This window comes from Andrena cerasifolii, chromosome 7 (genome assembly GCF_050908995.1).
Source record: "Andrena cerasifolii isolate SP2316 chromosome 7, iyAndCera1_principal, whole genome shotgun sequence".
Taxonomy (NCBI): domain Eukaryota; kingdom Metazoa; phylum Arthropoda; class Insecta; order Hymenoptera; family Andrenidae; genus Andrena; species Andrena cerasifolii.
The window spans coordinates 9,305,285-9,331,145 of NC_135124.1; the positions used below are offsets into that span (position 1 = coordinate 9,305,285).

A 25,861-nucleotide genomic window follows, 5' to 3' on the forward strand; every position below is an offset into this window, starting at 1 on the left:
CTCTCGAGGGATCCTTCCGCGCCCCTTGGAGATCCTCACCACCCTGTCTCCGTCTTCCTTGTCGATGGAAACCACTTCTAGCCCGTTCGGCCATCGAGGGGGATTTCCTTCCAATGGTGCGTCTTCCGACGAGGGCCTGGCAATCGCCTTTAGCTACGAGCAGAGGCGAGATCACGTACGGGAGAGGATTCGATTACCGCCGAAGGCAAAAGCTGGCGCGACCTGCCAGATAAAATTCGAGGCGAGGCTCGCGCGCGTTTCGCAAACAGGCGAGGGCCTCCTCCCTGCCCCCGCAGGCAGCGGAATAGGTCGTCGCGGTAATAGAAACGCTACCCCTCGATCTAACGTTCCCTCCTACGCGTTCCCTACTCGCGCCGTTACCAGCTTGTTTACGATCGCATAAAATGTTAGCGGAGAACGCGCGGACCGGGTCGAGATCGGGATAGGCGCGATACCGGGGAGAGGGGCGATTACGTGAATTTATTTCGCCGCGCAAATTACGTCTCCTGACGGATAGTACATAAATTAGAAGCTCCGTTATTTTTAACAGGTGACCGCGCCCTTATCGCGCTGACATTGCGGCACGTCAACGCGGAAATAGCGAAGATTTTGCGAGCAGTGACGCGGTCAGCTCCGGCGCCAATTACTCCGGATGCTCCCTGGATCTGACTCGACTAGTCCCGTTAATTTGCAACGTAACCGAAACGGGTAGGTAAAGGGAACGGAACAGGGAAGAGCAAAAGACCACAGGACTTTGCAACGAACTCGCGAGGAGTACCCCAGACGCTCTGACGGTGGATGAAGCTGGAGTAGGACACGGAAATCTGATCGTCGATGCGACAGCCGCGTGGCTAACGGCTGCGTCGAGAGTCGGTACTCGCGAACCAGCCATGTGAGCTTTTTTCGCGACAAAATAACGCGCCGTCGAGGTAAGCGTATCCGGGAAGTTTGGGCCATTGAACCGTGCTCTGCTGGCCAACACAATGAGCGGACAGAACCGTAGACGGCCGGTTCTCCTGCAGGCCCATTACCGATTTCTCTGACAGATATGTCCCACTTCCCGTAGGAAATCGAGTCGATGCTTCGCGCCCCCCTGAGTACCAGCTTGCGCCATAATTGCTCCCTTCCTTTCGAACTAAAGGTCTCTGAACTTACCTTGCGCCAGCTTTGAATCGATGCAGAACATTTCGGAGTGAGCGTAAAACGGCGTGGCGAATCGCCGAGAATCAAGCTTGCCCTATGTTATAGTCCGGAATGGAGACGATCTTCCTCTATTTGCGATGGTGATAAGCACGAGTAGGGGAAAGTGGCGCAAAACCGGGTACGCGGGTCAGACCGGGTGCCATTGTTTTTCTAAGACTAGAGTTGTGATATGCAGCCAAAGTATGGTGTTACATTCGGGTGGATCTCACGACGGTATGAGATCAATCGCAGCGCAAAGACCGTCGTAGTTTTTCATTCAGAGAAGTTTAAAAATTTCGAGTTGAAAAGTTCCAGTGTTACGTTGGTGAATTGCCTTTTTTATACCACTTGGATGTAAAGGATCTGTTACGGTAAGTACTGCATTGTATTCTGTAGATTTTACACAGTATTTTGACGTTTTACCTGGTTCTTTAGTAAATCACCTCATTTGGGGCAAAACCGGGTAGTTCTATGTATTAGTCCAGTGAAATTAGGATCTGTCTTCGGAATAAATTCCACCAAGCTAAATTTGGGTAAAACCAGGAGCGAAGTTAACCCTAGACTACAAAAAAAATGAAGAAAAAGATAAAGTAAAGATGCAATTATCTACGAAAGAACCTTGCACATTTTGTGACGAACTTTTCATTCATTCCAAGTCCCAGGAAAAGTGGATTCAATGCATTGTCTGCCACGGGTGGGCTCATGAGATTTGCACAAATGCTGAGGAGGGCGACGAGACCTTTATTTGTGTTTTCTGTTCACTAAATAAATTAAAATAAATTTATATACATATTAATATTTGTAAAAAAAACCTTCCTTTATGGTTTCTAAAGTAATGGTAATAAAGGTGTTATAATTATCTCATATTTTATGCGTTTTTTAATACATACCCGGTGTATTACCCACACCTATAAGGTAAAACCGGGTACTTGCATACTTCCGAGAAAACTTGTTTTCCTGTGAGCCAAACAGTTTTTTTTTATATAAGAACTCTGATTTTCTGATTCTGTAAGGTCCAATTAAGATTCCTAGCGCTGCCAAAAGTTTATTTTGCCGTCTGACTTTATGCTAGCAGGAAAAATACATTAGGTACCCGGTTATGCCCCACTTTCCCCTAACGATATCGAGTTTAGACAGACTTCTCCCGAAAGTCTTAGTCGACTCCAGAATTTGAGCAAGGGGCTAAGGATCATCCATGTTTGGCGAGTGTCCCACGATTATGATTCCGTGTCCCGTAGGACGGTGCCCCGAAGAATACATGCCCACCACTCCCATTCTCATTCCACGGGCTGGGACCGCACGGCGGACCACACCGCGCGCGTAGTCGTCCTCGTCTGTAAAAAAGATCCGCACACGCAAATCCGAGCGGCGACGATGCACGCGCGCCGGGGATAAACCAGCAGCCAAGAGGTCAGCCGCTCGGATCGGCCGGGCTGCGCGTAATAGGCGCGAGCACAGAGGAACGAGTCGAGGATAACGCGTTCAACGATCCAGCGATCAAACGATCAAGCGGGCTGAACGGAACTCGACGTAACGCCAGCGAACAAACGAGGAGGATGGTACAAAATACCCGCTGAAATACGGGATAACAAGGCGGAGAGCAATAAGTCATTCTGCAGGCTGGTGTCATAACACCGCAGGCACAATGACATCCCGCCATTACGAGCCGTGTAATCACACGCACCACTACTCGCGGCTCCCTTAATCACTCGGAATGCGGCCTGCTCGAAGGGAGTGAAAGCCGCGGCAGCGAGAGGCACACGAGGACTTGCCGATGCGTAGTGAGATGTCTCCGCCAGAGACTGAACACGGACGTGTACTTTGAGCGTCTAACGAAGCCGATACGAGGGCATCGATCATCTTCCGATCGATCGTCTTGGCGATAAATGGAAACGTAACGCTCATCCGCCGGAGTATTTATAACGTTACGCGTCGAGCAGAGGCTCGTTAACCCATTCGAGTCGCGATGGAGCTCCGGAGGAAGAGGGTGTCGAGCGAGGGACCCACGGCAGACTCGACCAGTCAATTTTACCAGCATAGACAGCTACGGACGACTTATTTCCTTCGATCAAGGCCAGGAAAGCAGACGACGACGACGGCGATTACGTGTTCTGGGAGGACGAGGGGAGAGGCGCAGGGTACGAGAAGGAGCAGCCCTGAAGCGGGAACGGAGAGAGAAGCCAGGGGGATAATTCAGTGACTCGGAGCCGGTTCTCCATGGCGGCCTATCACGAAACTCGCGAGGTACGACGAACCAGAAGGATGAGTCACGGGCCGTACGCCCTTCCCACTCTTTCTGGCCGCGGCGAGGTTGCAGAAAAAGAAAGGGAGAAGAGTCTGCGGCCGAGCGGCCGTGCTGCGCGCGGGACAGAGACCAGGCAGAGGAGGAAGAAGATGAAGAAGGTGGTAAAGGAACGAGGAGATTAGCCCTGACGATCTCGAGGCTACGGTTCGCCTACACGCGGCTAGGCTCGACAGCCAGAGGGAGGTACGGGAAAAAGGAGACAGGCCAACCTCTCGCTACTTATTATACATCCGCTCGCTCGCGGATTTATAGCGAGGGCAACTACGTCGCGGAACGAGCTTCCCTCCTCTCCTCCATTCCTCGCGATACGGAAGAGCTCGCCGGATTCTAAGTCCAATTAAGCGGCTCCACACTGCTCGCCGACCTACTCCGACACTTGGCGTGCCCTTCGTCCTTGGAATCGTTGGCCGAGATCTCGATAGGTCCTCGAACACGGGCCGTTGGTCAAGTACCCGCGCCTCGTTAATTGCGCCGCTCCGCGAGAGGTCGATGTGTCCAGGCGAGATCTCGATCGGCGATAAAGGGAGAAGAAGAAGTCGCGGGCAGAGGAATCGAAACCCCACGCTCCTTAATGATAGCTCCTCGGACGCGTCCAGGCGGCGCAGCGTTTTCGCAGCCGGCGATCGAGGCCGCTCCATAAATATCCGACAAACACCCAGGGGAGGAAAAATCGCCGGCCCGGGCTGGATATTATAATTGACTTTGTTAACGTCGATCGTTCCACTATTCGCTTATCATTTTTCCGCGAAATAAATCTCTGATAATCGCGAGAGGCCCGAGGATTTATTGGACATCTCGAGGCCAATTAAACACCGGAGCGCGCGCGCGGAGCTTTCGATCCGTGACGGTTATCGCGTGGTCGTTCTCGATTACGCCGCTGTGCGCGGCACGCTGTACGTACCGATTGCTTGAAATCGAAGAGAGCACAAATCACGCTCGAGCGAGCACCGATCTGCCCTGCGTTACGCCGGCCTCGCCATTATGTTCGCGGACGGCCGAGCTAGCTTGCTGGTCGTACCCGTTCGATCGATCTGCCGGCGAGCGGCGCGAATTTTTATAGGTATACACACCACGATGAATCAACGGAACGTCGGTTGCTCGGAGCAACAGCTGAGCGTGCCTGCCCGTGCCCTTTATTTTGTAGCGAACATATGTACATGCGCCTGCTGGCTTTTTTCGATCCCCCTGGCCACCCCCGCCCGCCTAGAACGGGACGAGGCGGGTCGTTTCTCCCCCGAAGATGACAGGACGATACAATTAACGGCACCGTCGGCCGGTGTTCTTGCGTCGCCCGTGGTCGTTCGCTCTACGCTCTGCAGCGACACAAGAAGAGCGAACCCGATAAGGTAAGTTTCTGTACTCACCTCCGCGAGAGGCTCCTCCTTGGTGACGTCTCCATTCTTGGGCGCTTCCTCGCGGGCTGGCTTGCTCTTGTCCTTCTTGCTGAAGCTGATCGACCTGAAGGACCACTTTTTCTTCATCTATGAACGAGGAAACGGCATCGATAATGATCGGGGGACTCATTACGCGCTGTCTTATTTCTCTAATTGCAAGGGCGCGTGCGTACGCGCGCCACGTCGCCGACGAAATGATCCATCTGGCGGTTGGAGAGCCTCGAGAGTCGCGCTCCCAGGAAGCGGCGGCCCTCCACGCAAATTACGACCTCTAACCGCCATGCAATCAGTTGGAGTTTCGTCCCGCTGCCCATCGGCTGTTATTTCGCTGCGATCGATCTCACCTTGTCCTTCTTTTTGGTTTCCTTGCTGTCTGGAGAAGTTGCGGTGTTGGGACTAGCGGGGGTGGCTTCCGTGGGCGTCGTGGCCTCCACCGTTTCCGCGGGAGATTCGCCGGTGGACTCCTGCTTCGTCTCCTCGGCTTTTACCTCATCTGGCTGCGAACAGAAGGAGAATCCAGTCAATACACCTTCCCGTTATAAATAAGCTGAGTTTCAAAAGTTAAGGTGGAGAGAGCCGACCCCCGTCCGCATATTAATGCCCCAACGCGGCGAAAATTGTCCTCAGCTGCTCGCGGAGCGACCAAACATCGCGAATTCGACGAGGAACTCTGGAGCACGTGGGGGGGAGCAGGTGAGCCCGAATTGCAAAATACTACTCCACGCGCGTACGCTTTACTTATTTACCATCGACTCCGATACACGTTACCCCAAACGTACTCGTGGCTCGTAAAGCTCGCCGAGTGGAATCGTTCCGTTCCGTTTCGCTCCAAGAGCTTTTATTAGCCGTAAAACAAAGTTTTCTCATCGCCCCACCAACGCTCGAGACGCGCCATGCTCGAGGCGCAACAGACACATCGAACGCGAAACGCGACAATTGGATCGCGAATCGAGATAAATGGATGGGCAAGCCAGCGGAATGGGTTGAATGGAAATCTTCTCGGAAGACGCACAGTGTTACGCGTAATGGACAAAAGTGAAGAATCCGAAGCGTTCGATCCACAAATTCTTGTACCTTAAAATGTTAATAAAGGAACGTAGGTTTCAATGTTACCCATAACTTCTGCTGAATGCTAATTTGTTGTCAAAAGTGATACTAGAAATTCATTACAAAAATCGATGCTTTTTTATATTCTCTTTAAAAAAAGTATTAGGGTGCTTAGGACGAGAACTGATTAGTTCAGGAGTTCTGAGTTTTGTCCAGGAACGCCCCTATACGCGTAACACTGTGAGACGCCGTAAAAATAACGGGCTGCCGTTGTTTCTGGGCGAGGATTCGCCATCGGTCACGCGAACCGCTGCGATGGGTTGCGCCATCGAGGCGAAGAAATTTTCCGGCGACCGAGATCTTTGCCATTGAAGAGTCTCGTGCACGGTCGGGGAAGCAATTTGTGTTTGCGCGTGCGAGGAGAGAGCGGCAAGAAATTCGTCGAGGAACGGACACGGGGAAAAAGCGGGAGAGCAGCTCGCAGTAACAGTCGCGAGACTTATCGGAACGGGACAGCTGCGGCTGGGGACCACGTACGCCGTACGGGATGAAACCGCAAAAATCTCGGATTACAGAGGACGATCAGCAGTTCTCTGACGACGGGATCGCGTAGCGTCCGAGCTCCTCGACGCGAGTTAAGCCACCGAGTCCGGGCCGTGACGGGCCGAGCCTCTATGGTAAGCTTATGGACGTCGAGGAACCGCCGAGCTCGGTGGAAACTCGGCGGCTCCTCGTTCCCCGCTGGGCCCGGGCTCGGTGGGCCGCTCTTCGAGACGACGGGCCGGACGGGCAGAGTCCGTGCCATGTCGAAGTGCAACGTTGCTGGAATTTATGCTCCAGGAAAACACAGAAGGAAGCGAAATGACGCTAATCATTCAACTGTTTGGGTTCTAGAGAAGCAACTGGTCTGCGGTTTAACGCATTTTTACGTATAGAGTCTGAAATATAGCGACTCGACCAACTCTCCGGCACAACCGCTTCTCCCGGGTTTACCTAGAGGAGTCATACCTGACAAGCGAAGGTCCCGAGGTGTAGCTTCATGACTTTATTGCCTAAGCCTTTTTAGTTGGTCGAAAGCGAGTGCCTAATCAGTTCTGAACAAATCTTCGACCAGTGAAGACCAGTGTATCAGTACCTTCAGCATGTGAAGCCCTATCAGACTGCAAAAGTTCATTGAAAAGTCACAGTTACACCTCGGGATCTTCCCTTCTGAGCAAACGAAAGCTAATGACAGAACATTATGAGCTGAGAAATCCGGCAACGCTGAGGCGGATACGCCACGACAGGTTGCATCTCGGGGCCCGTCCGGAGCTCGACTGGTCCGGGCCCGTCACGGCACGGACTCGGTGGCTGTATAAACCGACTTTTACTCGCGGCCCCGGTGAACCGATTTCACCCCTTCGCTGCTTAATCAAACGAGAAAGTATGACCGACCGAGGGTCCGCGTTTTACGGTCATATAATCTTCTCGGTGAAACGGTTCGCGACTCTTCGATTTTCAGATTACGTACACCAGATAGCTGGACGGAAGTGATTAAAGATTGGAGCGGCGTGATCGAGTCAAGATCAACAGTGACGGAGGGAAAGCGCGAGAGTGCGTCATTTGTTCGATCGGGTAATTCTCGGAGGCGATGAAACGCCCGTGGCGTTATCTCCTGGCCGAGCACACCAGCGACACGCGCGTATCGTGCTCCTGGTCGGCGCGATGCTGAATTATTTTACTTTATGAATCATTGCGTCCAACGTTTAGCGCGCATTATGCTGGTTTAATGGAAAACGATGGAGCGGGGAGCGAGCATTGTTTGCCAGCCAGGCCGAGGCCGAGACGGGTCTTTAACGCCTGCGATCGCGTAAACATCGGCCAGCTTTATTACCGATGCAAATCCTCCAGAACAATTCCGTTTCATCGTTTACGAGTCCCCCCCTCGCGGCGCGGTTGCGAACGAGCCAACGCTATTATACCGCGCCGCTAATCGAGCAAACAATCGGACCGACGTAATTATCTAAGGTCGCTGTAAGTGAAAAGCTGGCTACCGAGGCGAGCTCCAGTTCCAGAGGCCCGAGGACGCACGCACAGGTCATACCCGTTCGATAACAGAGGCAAAACAAAAGCTGCGACACGCCTTTATTTCTCCTCGGCACCGAACAATCTTCCATCGCCTCCAACGCGCATTATATTATGTAAATATCCGGTTATTTTCGTTCTGGTCGGCCAGGCGAGGCGTCCTGCTCGTGGATATCGCGGTATCGCAGCTCCGGCACCGGGAAGAAAGGAAACAAATGGTCTCTAGCGCGGCCGGGAGAACCAGGGGCGACCCTTACCGTCGCAATATCATTTCCACGCGTGCCGATGAATTTCCGACTTCCCTTGGAAGCTGGGTAGATACCGCTAGACGTTCGAAGGATCAAGGAACGCGAAAGGTGAATCGCGGATGATTTCAGCTATCGATCGCACGCTCTCTCCCTTTCCCCGTCGATTCCGATTCTCCGTATCTGGGACCTTCGGTTAACCCGCGAACCTGGGGTCAACGATAAACGCAAGCAGCCGGGGCTGGTTGTTTGCTCGACCCATCCTCGGTGGCGAGTTCGTTTCCAAGAGGAGCGCGGATTAGATGCGCGTACGATCCATCCGGCGCTCGTAGCCTTTTTTCTAGGCGTTTTCTTCATCCGCGGCGTAAATATTCATGGCAAGGCGCGCGGCGCGTTATAAATAAAAGAATGCCAACGGCTTATCTCGGGTTTGATATTCAGGGAGCCCCTGCAAGAGCGGCTCGGCGCCAGGGACCTTGCGCGTGGCCGATGAGAGATCTGCGTTTGTCGATCGGGCAATATCGGAATACGAAGAAATGATACGGCGGGCGGCCCCGAGGACGCAGCGAAGGACGAATCGAGCGCAGGTGCAGTGTTCTGCGACGAATTCCTCACCGCTGAATCAGCCAGCAGGTACTAAAAGTCCTACAGCTCTCGGGTCCTCGCGTGTCTCCGCGAGTAGTCGCGGGAACGTTGCCGAACGATGCGGCGTTCTTGCGCGCGGCAACGCGATTCCCCGAGCGAGGAATTCGCGGCGATTAGCGCGCGCTCGGAGAAAGAGAGGCTGAAAAGTGGCGGACGGGATAAGAATACCATATCCACGAGTTTCGTGCGGATAATCGCGCGCCTTCCGTGATCGATTCCTCTCCTCTCGAGCCTCTAGACAGACTTCTAGAAGCCTTCCTTCCTTCTCCTCCGCCAGCCAGACTACTCTTTCGAAAACGCGTCATTAACTGCTCGGTTTTGCTTTCGTTTCGAGCCAAGCGATCACGGAACAATCGCCCGGTGACTAGCGCCGCAGAAAGAACGCGGGTAGAAATTAGTCAAATCGCGTTTAAGATTACTCAGCGGACAGTCGTTGCTGGCGCACTGTCCAGAGAGCATTCCAATGGAATTCCAGCGGCGCGCAGTTTTAATTAGCGGAGGCAAACAGATGAGTCGCGTCTCGGATTAATTAATAAACCGACCGCGATGATTCACGCGGGAACAATTTCCCTCTCTTTCTCTCTCTCTCTCTTTCTCAATCGAGATGGTTTACGCTGCATAAAGCAGCGTCTAAAACATCGCGTGATCCGGCCTGCACTATCCTACGAAATAAAACTATCAGCGTGGAATTCAGGTCACTCGGGTAACGCGAGCACACTTTTGCCACGGGGCCGCGATATCGAGATTATTCCGCGCGCCGGCTGCTTTCGTCGATCCGCGAAAGAAACCCGCGTGGAAAAGCCGAGGAAATCGCGCGGAGCGGCGGCGACGCCCGCGGCTTCGAAAGTACCTTTTAATTGAGCGGAGGGAGCACGCGATGCTTGGCGGCCCGCGTGCACCGCGTCGTTAATTTGCATGGTCAAGGTTACCAAAGTATGCGTTGCTCTTTCCATTAGGCTCGGCTCGCTCGTTTCTTCGTTTGTCCACTCTCTCAAAGACTGCCCGCAGATATATCTTAAATTATTCGCGAAACACTGGCTGCTGCCGCGGCGGCGTCGTAGATCCTGGCGAAAAATAAATGACCGAGGCGAAGCATCAAGGGCAGGTGTTCGATACGAGGAACGAGCGAGAGGACTCTCGGAGCGGCCGCGCACCTGCCTCGAGATTTTGCAAGATCCCAGTGGTGCTGGCAGCGCGAGCGTTTCTCAATACACCTCGCGGCTGCTGCGGAACAAACGACCCCACTGTCCGTCGTCAAAGGAAGACGGGACAAAAGATTTATTCGTCTAGGACAGTTAGGTATGCGCTTGTACGCGGCGAGACGCGATTACAGTTAGCCAGGAACGCGTTACCTGCGCGAGCACCTGTGCAAACATCCCTCGGCCACTGTCCAACGGTATCTCGAGCTTTTTCTCAGGGAAACTTTGACACTCGACAGCAGTGTTTCGATCTTTTCGCTGATGCACAGCTTACGGGTGATTCGTTAAACGGCGAAGCACGCGCTTGGAGAACGATCAATGGCGAAGCGTTGAAACCTTACTGGTGTAAAGCGAGAGATGGACGAATGGCTTTTAACGGGTCTTTCCACTGTAACGCACTAAACAATTTGCCGATGTTTGGAACTATTCTTGTCACAAAAAGAATTTTTATTTGTTAACATAAGCTGATTTTGATGCTCTGTACTTTCTATATGGAAAATAAATACCTTTTTTCCAAAATCCACTTGCAAACTATTTTTTTGTTCTCAAAATATTATATCTGAACAACAACTCTGTAGATTTTTAGCTCCTAATATTGAAATTTGTAAAAGTTACAATTTTTTAAAGATTTTCTTCATTTTCTTCGACGTATGATCGCTAGATTCTTTTTACAAAAACTGTGATAAATTTTAAATTGAAAAGCTATTGGAATACATATTAATCCACGACTTTTTTCATTACGATTGGATTCTTTAGATCGGAATGGCAGTCGCTCAAAAATTGCTCTGGGTCTGAGCCACCCAGGCGCAAAGTGGATCGACAAAAGAAGTATGTCAACGAAGGGGTATACGCGTATTGAAAATACAAAAAAAAATCATATATTTTTAATGCTTGCTTTCGAGCCAAAGTGGGCATTAAAAAGATATGGAAAAAAATGTTGCATTCTCAAAACACATATTAATAAATATAAACTACTTCAATTTAGTAAACACGTTCTTTCTGTGACAAGAAGAAATTCCAAGCAATGGATATTTTGTAGGGCGTTACAGTGGAAAGATTGCTTAAACAGAATCGGGCTCCGAACGAGTGTTAGCAGCTTGTGGAGTAATAATACCTGCTAATGGTTGCGATTACGTTCTTCGAACGCATCCGTCCACCGATCGCAATTACACTCGATACCGATAACACGGTTTACGGCGAATTACCGTAACGCGGTTGGCGCGTGAAAGCGAGATCGAGAAATTGATACCGCGGTTACGTCCGCGCGATAACCAAAGATTTCGCGTAGGCCTGTCGGCCACTTTCCTTCTCCCGCCACGAATGAAATCGGCTTTGTTCGATCGGTTCCGCGTGAACGGGGATCTAGGCGAGGCGTTTAGGAACCGATGGCTAGGGTAAGCAGCCCAGTAGATGGACGAATCGTTGGTTAATCGTTAATATTGAAAGAACTAGAATTTTACTCTATATTATTGATTTTTTATTTTGTAGAAAAAACGTTTGTTGTTTTATAAAACATTAATATATTTATTGAAATTTTTTTCGTATGCGAAAAAATATTTATCTATACAGTCTTATACCAGTATGCGCTAGTCGCTCGATTCTTAGTAGCGATTGCTCAGCGTATTCGTGCCTTCAAGTTAATAAAAAACGTGTTTGAACGTATTGTAAAGAGGTAAAAAGAAGCTTACCATATTCGTAAGGACACCATTTTCTTAGTTTATTTAATCATATAATAAAGACATACTTCTGATAAATTAAAACAAAATTAAAAACCCTTTTTTCATAACAAAAAATTAACTACATCGATCATAGAATATCAAAAATAATATCCGGGCTATGAGTAGAATTTTCATAATTTCATGCTTAAATACATTAATTTTTTTACTTACAGTAATTTTTTCTTTAAATTTATACATTTTTACGTGCAAAGCTTTGGATTTTTTCTAATACAACAGACATTTCTAATAACCACCTCGATATAAACACCGGAATCCGCTAAACCGTCCATCTACTGGCCTGCTTACCCTATCCCGCCGCAGCCAAGTGGGACAACGGCTAGTACCTGCGTGCGAAGCTACGCTTTTCCAGGGGATTTAGTTGTACGCGTCTCGCGCGAGGTCTAGAAATGCGGTGTCGGATCGATGCACGATGCACGAAGCGCAAGGAGTGTACGACGGCGGAACCAGAAAACGTCTAGAGTCCGCGAGAAAATTGGAGACACGCGATAAGCCTTTCGACGCCTTCGCGGCTACGCGGCCCGGTCGATTGGAGGCAGACGGGGCAATAGGAAAAGACCTGCTGTTAAACGGAAATGAAAGGAAGAGGCGCAACACCAGCCGTCTCTCTCTTTCTCGCGTGCTGGCGTATCTAGTGCATGACAGCTGCCGGGGTTGCTCAATCGAGGAAATATCAAGTTTCGTCTAGCCGGGAGAGCATTTTCGCGATAATACACTGACACGCTTATGCGAGTTGGACGAGAGCGACAGTTGGAACTTTCGATGGCTGGTTCGCGGACGTGACGTCTGCCGTTGACAGCCACTCGCCCCTCCCCGGGTGCTTTTCAAATTCCATCGACAGCCAGGAGGGTTCAGGGGTTGCTCGAAAAATAGCGTGGGTTCGCGAGCGCGAGACCGTTCGAGCGTGACGCATCGTTCGCAGCCACTGCCAAAGCCCTCCAGGTGTTTCGATTCCACCGTGTAGGCCTTTTTGGTCGGTTCGCCCATAGGAGTTTTTCTGCCGACGGAGGCGTCCCGAGCGAATCAAACACGTAGCATATCTCCTCGGTCAGGTCTCAGAATAGTACGCGGCGAAAACGCGCACGTGCGCGGTCTTAGCTAGCGCGGGGCGATGCTAGACGGAGTCACCGGCCGGAGAGCGCGCGCTTTTTCGCGCGAGGCGAGACGCGCGGCGAGAAGTCGCGCGGCGTCATCGTCGATGAATCAATTGAAATTAATAACCCCCGGTCGCGAGCCGGAGAAAAGAAATCCAGCTAAATGCACTCGCGGTTACGTCCTCCGCGATTGAGAGCTGAATCACCAGCGGCGATTCTAAAAAGCGTTCCGCGATGATAAGTCCGATGTTCGGATAAGTTTCAGCAGGTTCGTGGGAGTCGTTGAAAAGCGTTCGACGGTCGCGTCTATGAATCATTGCCGCGAGAGCAAATGCCAGCACATAAGATACGAGGAACGATGCAACTGGACAATTTCACCAGAAATTTAATCGCTCGATTCTTAGACACCCAACGCAATGGTTTAGCCAAGGATTTCGATTAAGGGGAGAAGGTCGATCGAAGAGGGGTAAAAAGTGTAACGTATCCAAGAGCCTCACCTTTTCTTTCTCCTTCTTCTTGTCCTTCTCCTTTTCCTTCTCCTTCTCTGTGGCATCGTCTTTATCCTCGGTCACGTCCGTGTGCGGCGCTATGCCGTTGGTGGTGGGCTTCGTGTCGGTCTCCTCGATCCTCTCCAGCTTGCCATCGCCAGGTGCAGCGGCGTCTCCGACACCTCCCTCGGCCGGTGCCCCCTCCTTCTTAGGCGTCGTCGTTATGTCCACGGACCTTCTACTTTGTCTCACACCCATCTTGCTCTCTTTTTGCCTCGCTGTCCGTCCTCTGTCTCACCTCTGTCGCCTGTCTCTCGTTCGTCGCGCGCTCCGGATGCTGTGATCAGGTGTCGCGCGTCCAGTAAAACTGACCTGCAATCAAACGGCGAGAGTGAGCACACGGAGGACGTCGCCCCCTCATCGCGGCCGAAGCAACGCTCTCTGATCCGCGGCTTATCCGTATCGATTCGATCGAAAACGGGGGAAAACAGGCCGAGCGCGGCTCGCACGTACTTCCTTCGACGGTGGTGACGATTGCGCAAATTACTCCGCACGGCTCGATCTCGATAAGCGTGATTTGTTCGTTTATCGATATGCGGGTGCACTGGCAGAGCGGCGATCGAGGCTGCCTTTCGCGCCGCGACCGCCAGACGCATCGACCTTCTCGAGCCAGATTCCCACCGCGCCGGGTAAGGCTCGGCTCGATCCAATCAATTTCTAATAAAGATACAGGCGGTTGTGTCATCGCGCCGCTGCCTGCGCGCGCCCGTCGGCGCAGAAAAAGCGCAGGTGCGGCTTGCAAAGATTCCTCGGGATCGAGACCGGCGACATCGCTAGTGAAACGCTCGCCCCGAGCTTTTTCGCTGCCGTACACGGCTCGAGAAAGAAATCGCCGGGCATACTTCGACGGCGATGAATAATATATGAAGCTAGCCGCGTCGCGAGACAAAGAGGAAGACAAAGTGGAAAAGAGCGCGTAACTGGCACGATAGGAATCCCTCTCCGGGAGTTAAAGACCGAGGCTGGCCGTATTAATGAGAGACTGGCGCGGTTTCCTCATCGGGGGATTTTTTTTTTTTTTATTAGCCAGCCTCGCGAGTGTCGTTCGCCAGAGTCGAAACGGAAATCGGACGCCGGTGTCGCTGCTTCGGACTCGCGTCACTCGAAAAGAGAAATCGCTTCGGAAGACAAAGGGGGACGAAAGCGCGATGAAGAAAGCCGCTCTTTCGTGTGACCGAGGTCTCTCTAATTATCGTCATAGAATATAGCCTGGCGAGCCGTTAAAACGACGTGGACGGTGGCTAACGGTTCCGAGGTCGATCCCGAAGGTTCTCTCACGCTGACGGAGAGGAAGCGATCCGTTGTTCGAGCGAGAACTGGGAAAAACTGGCACGGCCAGGCGAGGCGGGGCGACGTCGAATACTGGACTAGAAGTCATCGCGTGTATGTATTAGGGTGGCTCTTATTTTCGACTTTTGAATTTTCCAAGGGGCACCCTCCAGAATAATTCCCAATAATTAAAAAAAATCCGTGTAAAGTTTGAGCTCGATCGGATAACGGGACTTAATGTTTTTGCGAATTTCGGTCCCAAATTTTCAGGAAATATTCATGACATCTCAAACACTAAAAATAAGAATTTTTTTATCATTTTCGCATATTTCGGTATATGCCCCCCCTTAAATATTTAATAAATAGTCCTCGAAAATAAAAATTCTCAACAAAAACTTTCAACCTTTGAGGGAAACTTTTTTTTCCTTAGTTTTTCGGACTTGTTTCAAAAACCATTTGTCGCACGAGAAAAAGTAATATAATATAAAAGATGCTCCTTGCCCGGATCTACAACTTTTGTTTGACATATTTTTTTATTTAATCAATAACTTGGAGGATATTATATAAAATCGACTTCGCGAGCTGTTAAATAATGATTTAAATGTTTAAGGGCCCAGGAGCACCCTTTCCCGTTATCCGAACGAGCTCAAATGTTACACGGATTTTTTTAAAATTATTTGGAACTATTCTGAAGAGTGCCCCGAAGAAAATCTTAAAAAAAAATGTTACCAAGAGTAAGTAAGAGCCACCCTAAGAAGTCTATATGCTGCGTTTTAAACACCACGTGGCATGGATACGCGCTGCTGGCCGCCTCGCGTCCACGGTGCGTAACGTTCTTCAGCTTCGGGCTACGAGCAAGGGTTCGCCCTTTGTGTCTGGGCCAGGGAAAACGATCGAGAACCAGATGCACGCGCACGTGCGCGGAATGCCTCGTTCCATCGCGAATCGAAAGTAGACTATCGAGGGTGGTAGTTCCGCGTGCTAATCCTTCCGCGTAGCTGGACTTTTCGTTGGGACGCGCAACGCGAGCGCAATGAGCGGCATTATCCATTCGGGCCGATCGAATTCCCGTCGACTACCGGTGAACACCCGTGTTTCCATGAATACGGATTCGCTACGCTTGGAAAGTAGGTAGGTAAATTGAATTAGCTTTCTGCTTTCGACGGACTGCTCGATACACCAGACCGGCGGGGCGCACGCCTTGAAATTCGTAGCGGGCGGGGACGACACGGTGGATCCGCGCGGAGCATCCAGCAAGCGCGGCGGTATCTGATGGAACGTCGTCGACGATAAACGCGTGCGCGGAGCTTTTCCGAAGCAGAAGTTACGCGGCTCGAATGCGTGCCTATCACTGTCACTGAATAATAGCATTCGTCTCTGCCAGCCTATTCACGGTGCATTGCACTTTCGCGTCGTTGTACAGCTTTACTACGCCTGCGTTAATGCGTTAGGTGGTCTCCGTCCACCACGTACCGGGTGGCACACTCGAGAAGGCTGCTTGAAGGCGACGCGACGGACGAGCGCGAGGCAGAAGACGATATAGAAAATTACTTTCCACTTCGACGTCCATTGTACGTGTTATCGACGGTCCCAGGGGCGCGGCGCGTCTCTTCTATTCCCATTATTCTTACGTAACGGAATAATGGCCCACAATGCCGGGCACCCCCCTGTGTACCATCGAGACACCCCCGTTCGTCGGGACCGAATTTTCCGAGCAAATTGGAGTACATACATGCTGCACAAAGGAACCACGGTTCACCGGAGTGGAGGGAACGCTATTAAGAGTTCCGCTTCGTTTCGCGATCCGCGATAAATCCCGTCGAATTACGACAAACATTACCAGGGCCATTGTATCACCATCCCTTTGATGTGCTCGCGGTGGGGGGATGCAAATGGAGAAATGTCCGAAGCTGCGCGCGGTATAATCAGATTTCCCAGCTAGACTTCGGCGCTCGTTTGCAGCGGGGCCCGGTCCGGAGCGTGTATTTTCGAGCGCGATGAAATATCACCGGGCAAGGAAGCCGCGGCGAGGAAAAAGGAAGCGCATAATTAGCCCCGATCGTATATTAGGCAGCAGGAAGAGCCTCGACAAATATTTATGTTGTTCCGTCTCGAGTGCAGCGAACACATGGAAGCCGAGGGATATACCATGGACGTTGCGCGGGGGTAAAAAATAGATTCAGCGTGGCCGAGGTGCATCGAAGCTGCGCTAAGTGGCGGGGCCGAAACACGTGTCGAACTATCGCGAGAGCTCGTGGGAAGCTCGAGGAGGCATCTCGCGCGGGAAAAATAGCCTTTCCTCTCATAACTCACTCGTAACTCGCTCCTACCTACGATTTATCTCTCGCTGTCGTTCCTATATTTAGTATATCGGCGGTCGCGAGCTGCATCGCCGAGATAAAACCGCCCTTCTTTCTTTCGGACGACGACCGAGGCTGGAGAAACTCCGCGTGAAATTCTGCTACCCCGGGAGCAAGGGAATTACCGCGAATTAGTCGGGGCTGATACGCGTACTTGCGTCCGCGACTCGCGCAGGCCGCGGCGTACAACCGAGAAGATAAAAGAACACGAAAGGAAGTCGGTCGCCATTCAGACCACTTGTTTCTCCGATTCACGCCGCGGACACCGGTTCAACGACTCTGCGTGTAACGATTTTCTGGAAACAAGGCGAACAGCCAACGGGACCGTGCCGTACCTCTGAGTCATCCAATGATCCGACCGATAACTCGAGATCTGGGCTATCGCGAGCTGCTTGAGGGAACTCGGCAGTCGGAAACTCGATTTTTTGTTGTTGTTGCATTTGTTGCAAAATGCCGTTTGGTTTATGTTAAAATTCGCATAGAATTGAGGATTTTTACAGCCGAAAAGGTCGAGCGCGTCATAAAACCGTTTCTGCCCGCACGCAGGTAGACTCATTCCTCTTTCGAAACTTTAAACGCGTTTTTCTCGGAATCATATTTCCTCTTAGTTTTGCAGTGATTGCGAAGAAACGGAGGTAGAAATCGATTTGAAAAAAAAATCACATATGTGAAACATGTCTAGTTACGACCTGAACCTAAGTATAAGTCTGAGAAAACTCCTACCTCGACAAAAAAAAATAGAATGGCTGTTTTCTCCCTGGCGAAAAATCTAATTTCTTTAAAATTTGCCGTTTTACAACCGCTATACTTATAATTTTGATTTTTTCTTCTTTTTTTAATAGGTTCAGGGCAGAATGAAGGCCGGGGCGAAGTATAAATTTCAGAGGATATTTCACAATTCAATTTCTTACGGCCAGAATCACTGCAAAATTACAGCGGCTCCAGAAAAACACCTATGTATCAGGCAACTGTAGCGCTGTCATATATATGTATATATTATTCAAATAATTTTTTTTTTACTGTTTATAGTATTAACAAACATGACCCAAAAGTACAAGTCACAATTTGTGTTCATCTCCATGTAATTAATACCGCAAAAAATACTTAATTTTCGAGCGATCTGACTACCCAGTCACCTTAAGCCAGCTGCAATCCACTTCGGCGATTGTTCCTCGGCAACCTGTTTGCGATAGGCTGTTGCGAAATTACGTCCCCGTCCATTAGACAGCAGGCTTCGTACGCGCCGACGGCAAGCTACGATTTCAATTTCGAGGCTGCATGGTTAATTGCCCCGTTCACTGGGAACGAGCGCACAAACGAAACGGTGCACCAAGATTTCTTTCTGCAGATCCGCTCAATAGATTAATAAGCGCATTCAAGGGTCACTGCCGTCGAACGCTGTTAAGGCCTTAACGACGATGTCACGCCAAGATCGTCCGGAGCGGCGTATGGGAACTGAATTCCAACGGTACGCGGCCCGGGGGCGATGCTAATGAGAAAATGTCGTCGACGTTTATGCGATTCTAACGATGTAACAACGAGAGGCCGGGCAGAATCGCGCTCGGCGAACGCGTGCTGCGAGACGAGCACGCGGGCCCGGCGTGGATAACGCTGATCGAACGTGAGCTGGAAGGCACCGAATACTCGGGAAATGATAACGATAGGCAGCTCCGACGTGTTTGCGGTGTGAGTCAGAGATTTGAACCCGAGTTCCTTATGCACGAGGCATTAAAACACCATTTTCCCCGTCGCGCCAGCGACGTGGAAGATATTCAGAGCCGTGCGCAATCGAGCCCCAGTGAACGGAGTCTCGGTTGCGTTGAATCAAGGACTCCCCGTACTTTTCAAACTCGACGCGCAGTCGCCGAGTCATTAATGCCAAAGAAAACATATTCCCGTCAATCAAAAGGAGAGAGAGAGGAAACTGGACTCGTCTCCCCTCCGTGTGCGAGAGAGCAGGATGCGTGGTCGATTCCCACGGAGCAGCGTGGCTCGCTCAATCAATCGGCCATTATTTTCACAGGGCCGACGCGCGCCTAATTCGAGGCGGCGCGCGGAGCCTAGGCCAACGATTCGTCCTCGAAAAAGGACATCTGCCCTCGGCCCACTGTTCTCGAAATTGAGAATTATGAGCGTGCCGGGAGAGAATGAGGCGGCGCGAGGCGACGCCGGGGCCCGTATTCCGCCGCGTGTCCCGCATGCATGAGCGGCTCCGCACGTGCGTGTGTACACCGCGTGTGTACCGATGGAAATCGTCGCCAAACAGAGAAGCTCTCTCGTGGCGCGGGAGGGTGGAAAAGGTGGGGCAGGGGATGGGATAGGGTGGGTCCCCAAGTGGGCTTAAAAATATACGCGTATCCGGAGCAGAGCGCTATTTTTGGGTCGTGGCAGCGCCGCGTGCACCCTTCGACCCCGTGCAAACATCAAAGTCCCTGGAAGCCGAATGTAAAGACTCGTGCAAACACGGTGCGCAGATAGGCCAAGACAACAGTGTTTCGGATCAACCGGAGAGTCCCGGGATGAAGAACAGGAGGAGGAAAGAACGATGACCGACGCTCCGTGCACGTTGACGTTTCAGGGATCGACACGCGATCGAGAGACACCGAAGCAACGGTGGGGTAAGGAGAAAAGAGCGCACAGTGGGCCAAACGGCCGATCTAGCTGGACGAAAGTTATTTTGGCGACTGCTATAAAATGTTTTGATTTTTATTCCAAGTTGTTAGAAAAGGTTTCGAGCAACCGAAAACACATTAATAAATTTATTTAATAACGCCTAATGGCTATAGTACCTCTGCAAAGATACTCGTTCCGTGGTTATGGTTTACGAACTGACTTAGCCCCGAATACAGCACCACGAACAGAACTGTATTTCATAGACGGTTGCTAGGATTTTTCTATATTCTATCTCGGATACTGTTCCGTAAGGTAGGTATTTTAAGATGTGACAAGCACATATTTCGTTACTTTATTGGAAATACTTTTTTTAATACCTAAAACTAACAGAAGAAATGTGCGACGCGTAGCAAAGTATTTCAATTTTATCTAAACCTACAAAAACATGTCCTCAAATGACCGCTTTCTTCCTTATATCATTGTATTCTGTGATTCGTCGCCTACAAGTGCTGATTAAAATGTTTTGCCGACAGGCGCCGATTTGGAAGATATTTCGCTTTTTATGAAGCGCTGGCGTACTTTGTCGTGCATGAGTTGAACCTTCCGAAACCTCGGAATGGTCTCGGATGGTGCTAAATGGTCCAGAGTAGCTCTTTTGTGTATTCTACAATCATAGATATGGTATCCCATGTTTTTTTTAAATGATATTACTTATTTTTCTTTGGTTTAGAACTCAGAAGCACTATATTATCTATCACACAGGTATATTATACTCAAACCTCTACTACGTATTGTATTTCTTACATCTACCGTCTCTTATAATTGCATGTTAATTTGAATGATAGATCATTATTGCCCATGTACTATAATTCGGAATTTCCATACATCGTAATAAGATACTGAAGGCCTTGGGACGTATTGACTCAAGTACAGTATTTATACGGAGCCTACCTTAAAACCAGGTATCCCTAAGGTTCGTGAAGCTATATTTTGACGTACCGGAACTTTTTATATATCTATTATTTGTTTTTTATTACACAGTGTGTCTCACGTATCTGTCATCATGAAATTTAAAAACCCTTGACGTTTTGTAAGTTATTCGCGTCTTTGTTTACTTATGTATAGTCATTGCACATATGATAATTTCTTTTAATAAAAAAATATTTGAAAAATTATTTAATTTTTAATAAATTATTATGTGTACAAATATGTATGTTTAAAAGTTTATATTTCCCTTGCGAATTCTTCTTTTACTCTTTTACTTTAATCATTAAAATATGATTTATATTAAAAAAGGCAAATTTTTATATAAAAAAAATCAATTATTGTTCATATTTCATGCAAATTTGACAACAGATAGACATAACAAAATCCTTCATTTCGAATTTTGCCCAGCTAGACCGGCCGTTTGGCCCACTGTGGTGCGGTGGGCAGTTTTCTTTTCTCGCGAAAAACCGGTCGAGCCGCGAGGCATTTCGAGCGCTCTCAGCTCCGGCCCGCACGTCTGCCCGAGCGCTCGGGAACGGCTCTTTTCTTCGTTCTTGTAAACGAGAGAAAGGCAGATGTGGGCAAGTTAACGACCCGTTATCGCGCGGACTCGCCGTTGCTGAAACTGGTTGCTGCCGATATTGCGGTAAGGAGGGACGGAGGAGCTGTAGTGCGTGGCGAATCGCGAAACGTTGACGAGGCTGATCGCGGGAACGCGACCGTTGCGCGCTGACCAAGGCGACCGGGCGCAGGTGCATTCGAATGCGAAACTAAATCGGGAGCTGGTACCGACGCCCTGTTCTCTTTCAGGATCCGGAGTTCACGGGCGATAAGCTGTGGGGAGGGGAGCTTCCGAAGCTGAAAGATTCCGAGCGGCACTTCGAAAAAATCAATCTCAGCCAGGTGGAGCGGAGTGAGACAGGGTGAGACGAGAGTAGAAGCGAGATCGCGGATTTGCGGGACAGAGGAGGCGGCGAAACTCGAAGGAAAAGGAACGGGCCAAGGTGCACGCAGAGAGTAGTGGCCTGCCAACTGGCCAGATAGCCAGGTTATCCACAGGCATGCACAGGCAGGCCAGCATTTTCTCGGCCTTTCTCCACCGGCTGCCATTCCCCGAGCGACAACAATCGCTTCCGTGGAAGCCTTGACTGCGTTTTAAATGCACGGCAGGTAGAGGCCTGCTATGCAAAATCGGTACAAAGAAGAGAGAGAGAGAGAGAGAGAGAGAGAGAGAGAGAGAGAGAGAGGGAGGAGAGGGAGAGAGTGTAGGCAGGCTGGCTGGCAGGCAGACACGTCGCCTCTGTTTAAGGCACCCGGGTTAAGGCAAGAACGTATCTCCTTTCTATCCCTCTCCTCTCCGCTCCACGCTTTTGCCATGGTAACAAGCGAACGCCGCTAAATCTGCGAGCGGACAAAGCGAGCCCCGTCCGCTGCAACTTTTCTCGCCGCGTCGCGTCGATTCAAACAACTCCAATTTCTATGGTCCGGCTTCGTTATCCCACTGCGCCGTGCCCCGTAAATCGAGGAACAGCGAAGACCACCACCAGGTTGCGAGAGGGCCGAGCGAGAAGCATCGCGAGATACCAACGAATCGTGAAAAGGTCACTGGTAGGGGCCTGGAAATCGTGCGTACGAAATCGGTCGATCGTTCGGGGGTTAATACCGGCCAACTGGTGGGAGAGGGAATCAAGATGGCGTAACCGGCCGCTGCTCCCAACGATCCTTCGATCGTGAACGAGGCCGGTGGCTCGCGTGCCTGGCGTTTCGACCGCCGAGGCAGCGAAACAACCACGCAGAAAGAAGATCGGAGCGAGCGAGCCTCGTGTCGGGGAAGAGCCGAAACTACGCTCGAGAGGGAGCGGAATTGAAAGCCGGCTCGTCGCGCGGCGGCCGCTATATCGATTGACGGTGCCCATCTTCAAAATGGCGCGGGGGTACACGCTGGAAATCCCGCTCGACGCTGCCGCGCTCGTCCGGCGAGCAGCTTGGGCAGGCAGCGAGCAGAGACGAACGGAAACGTTGCTGCTGGACGTAGGCAGCGTAGGTGGTGCTGTATCGGTGCTGGACGGTGGACCAGAGAGGTCGTAAGAAAAATGGGAGAGTAACGGGGCACGGCGTGCCGAGAGAGACGACCACGCGGATGCAGGCAAGGTGTGCTGACCCTAGGGTTCGCTGGCGCGCGCGTCCAACGAGCCTCGTAACGAGCCGGAGAGCAGCGAACGACGCTGGGCCCACTCGGGAGGGGTGGCTGGTACTCACCTCGTTGGCGGAGGGCGTTCGTGAGTGTCGCGTCGGGGCGATATTTTCCCTCGCCGCGGGTCGCCACAAGAAACACACTGGATACGAGTATATATTATTCCGAGGAGGAGGTGGAGGATTGTGACGGCGGAGGCGCGCGCGCGTTGCGGCGGCCGTGTAGCTCGGGTGCGTGGCGTGGCGTCTAGACAGACACGAGAGGAACGAGAGGTGAAGCGGCTAGCGGGCACACGAGGCTTCTACTTCGCATCGGCGAAGGCGAGAGGCAACGAGTAACGAAACACCCGACTCTGCTCGAGAGGCAGACAGCAGGAGGTTTTAGCGGGAGCGCGTTCGCGAACTCATCCACTTGGCTCGGTAACGCGCGACCGACTGCCGAGAGAGAAACGGAGGGGAAGCGGCGTCCGTCTGTCGGTCTGTCTGTCCGTTCGTGCGTCCGTCCGACCCGACCGTCTTTCTGTCACCAGAGCGTATTGCGAGCTAGCGAGCTCTCACTCGCTCACGCCTTCTCATTCTCTCTCTCTCTCTCTCTCTCACGCTCTCTCCTTCTCATTCTCTCTCTCTCTCACGCTCTCTCCTTCTCTCTCTCTCTCTCTCTCTCTCTCCTTTTTCTCCCCTCCGAAGCTCCTTTTCCCTGCTCCTGCTCCCTGACTCTCTCTTCCCCTCTTCCTCTGCCTGTCGCACTATCCCTGTGCACGGCTGCTCGTGCCCTCTCGATTTTTCCCTCGTACCTCGTGCGTGCACACTTCGCCCCCGAAATCACCAACAGGTTCCAGACGCGACTGAGGAAAATTCGCGGCGCAAGTAGCGAGATGCGAGAAACTCACCCCCGTGCGGGAAGCGTGGCGGCCAATCGGCAGGAGTCACAGGACGCGGAGATCGCGATGTCCCCGGGTCTACGTGGAACCAGATGAGAGGATCGATCGGTTCGCGCTGCTATGGCCCGATCGCGGCCGATTCCCTCGGCTCGAGGCTGCGGTTCCTTTGTTCCCGCCGAACGCAGTGTTGCGGCCGGCCGTGTATCGCCTACCTCTCTCTCCCTCTCTCTCTCTCTCTCACTGTACCCCTCGGTTCTTTCTCCTCCGTGTCTGTCCCAGGAAGCGTGGGGACGGTGGCGAGTAACGCGCGCACAAACCGGCGAAAATTGCTCCAACAACACACGTATATGGACTGGCCTCTCGTTTGGTTCGCTCGCGAACACCTAATCGTCTGGTCCGCGTTCACCGAGCAACCGAGCACGACTACGTTCAACCACTGCGCGCGTTCCGCACTGCTCGACGGTCGGAGAAAGAATGAGCTCCGGGATAGACGGGAGGGAGGCAGGAACGTACAGGCTGAGCCCGGCACCCCGGGACTCGGGTGTCGGATGGTGGCAGCCCTGCCTCGAGCTCGCCAAGAACTTCGGGGTATGGGGGTTCGACTCCAGGGCGGGGTCCTGTCACGAAGGGCTCCCTACCTCAGGGCACGGCCGAAGCCGCTCCGAGAGAAAGTATACCCATTTTCAGGGTCAGCTCTCTTCCTCGACAATCGACAACCCGTGGGCACACACCGTCGCTCCTCGATTGCCGCCCAAAGCGACGCCGCACCGAAGCCATACGGCGCCCAGCCTCGTCGTCTCGCAGATTCATACCGCGGGGGTTAGATTTGGCTGCACTCCCCGGTTAACGACCTACCGTAACGCGTTTCGACCGAATTCGACGAGTGGGAGGGAATCGATTCGCGGACCGCGAGTAAACGCGCTCTGCCCTCGACCCCGTCTCGTCGCGGGTGTCGTATTTTTCAGCCGATCCGAGCCACGGGATTACGCAGAGATCTCGTGGCCACCGTCGCCGTAATCTACAGCGGCGATTGCGAGGCGTTCTACTTGGAAATCGTTGGTTGTTTGGGCGGCCACGGCGGTGGTCGCTCGAGCGAAACAAAATACGCGCGTGTGTATAGCTGCCTCCAACTGGTCTACGCGAGTCGCCTTTCGCCATTCGATGGCGGTGGCGATGACTAATGCGAAAAAGCACCGTGGAACGGTCCGCGGAGGAGAACCGGGCGGCGGGACAAGCTAGGTAATAGTCGAGCGCGTCAGGAATTTCGGAATTTCGACTAGACACCCGACTACTAACGTTCAACTCTCCATCTCTCTCTCTCGACTTCCAGAGACTTCGATGCCGAGTCGGCGAAATCCTAACGCTCGCACACGACGCGCCCTATCGATTTTCGAACGACGGCCAACCGTGCGCGCCGCGTGTCCACCTTATTACTCTACCAGCGGCACGTAATGTCGTTTCCCCGGACCTCCAATCCTACTGCACGATAGTACAAGTGGAGCGGCGCGAGACAGCGTGGAAACTATTTCGATCAAGTAAGGCGAGCGGTCCCTAGCTCCGGCCACTTCCCTTTTATCGACCAGTCGCCTCTTTTTCTCCATTAATTAAGAGTGTCAGTTAGACGAGGCGGTTGGAAACTGGAGTTTTCTCGGCTTTACCTACTCATTTAGAGATATAAAACCGTGCTTGCTATTGACGCGAGAACGGGCAGATTTTAACACGAAGCACAGTGGGTCGGATTTAGAATTTTCCGCCTTTTGGGTCTTTTTCTTAAGATATCGGAATGAAATTTACGCCAAAAATAGGAAAAAAGTATTCCTTTCTAATGATGTATAATTCAATATTTTTTACATTTTTTATTTATTTATAAAAAAAATGTAATTCTGTTTGTTTGGTACCTTATTTAATGACCTTTACAGTGGTTTAAGCAAAATGTTAGGGAAGCTTTTCGTTTCCAAGTTATAAGGAAAATTCGAATAATAAAAGAAAGTAGCAACAAATCGGTTTGTTTGAATTAAAGACCAGGCTTTTGCGATAAATATCTTCTTTTATTAGTAACTAATATAAACAATCCATTCAAAAAGATTTTTATATGCAGT

The 25,861-nt window shown here is 51.3% G+C and overlaps 1 protein-coding gene across 2 annotated transcripts in view; it reads right to left on the minus strand.

Moving 5' to 3' along the window:
* The window catches only part of LOC143371723 (uncharacterized), a 75,881-nt gene that overhangs the window by 23,115 nt on the left and 26,905 nt on the right, over positions 1-25,861 (minus strand). The window contains exons 1-4 of one of the 2 annotated variants that reach the window (XM_076817217.1): positions 23,772-24,221; positions 13,409-13,771; positions 5,226-5,378; positions 4,852-4,968 (exon numbers count right to left, since the gene is read on the minus strand). In XM_076817217.1, coding sequence (XP_076673332.1) covers positions 4,852-4,968; positions 5,226-5,378; positions 13,409-13,657 — 519 coding nt within the window. In that variant the 5' untranslated portion in view covers positions 13,658-13,771; positions 23,772-24,221. Of the gene's footprint in view, positions 1-4,851; positions 4,969-5,225; positions 5,379-13,408; positions 13,772-23,771; positions 24,222-25,861 lie in introns of those variants that run through there. The other variant, XM_076817216.1, reaches the window with a different exon arrangement.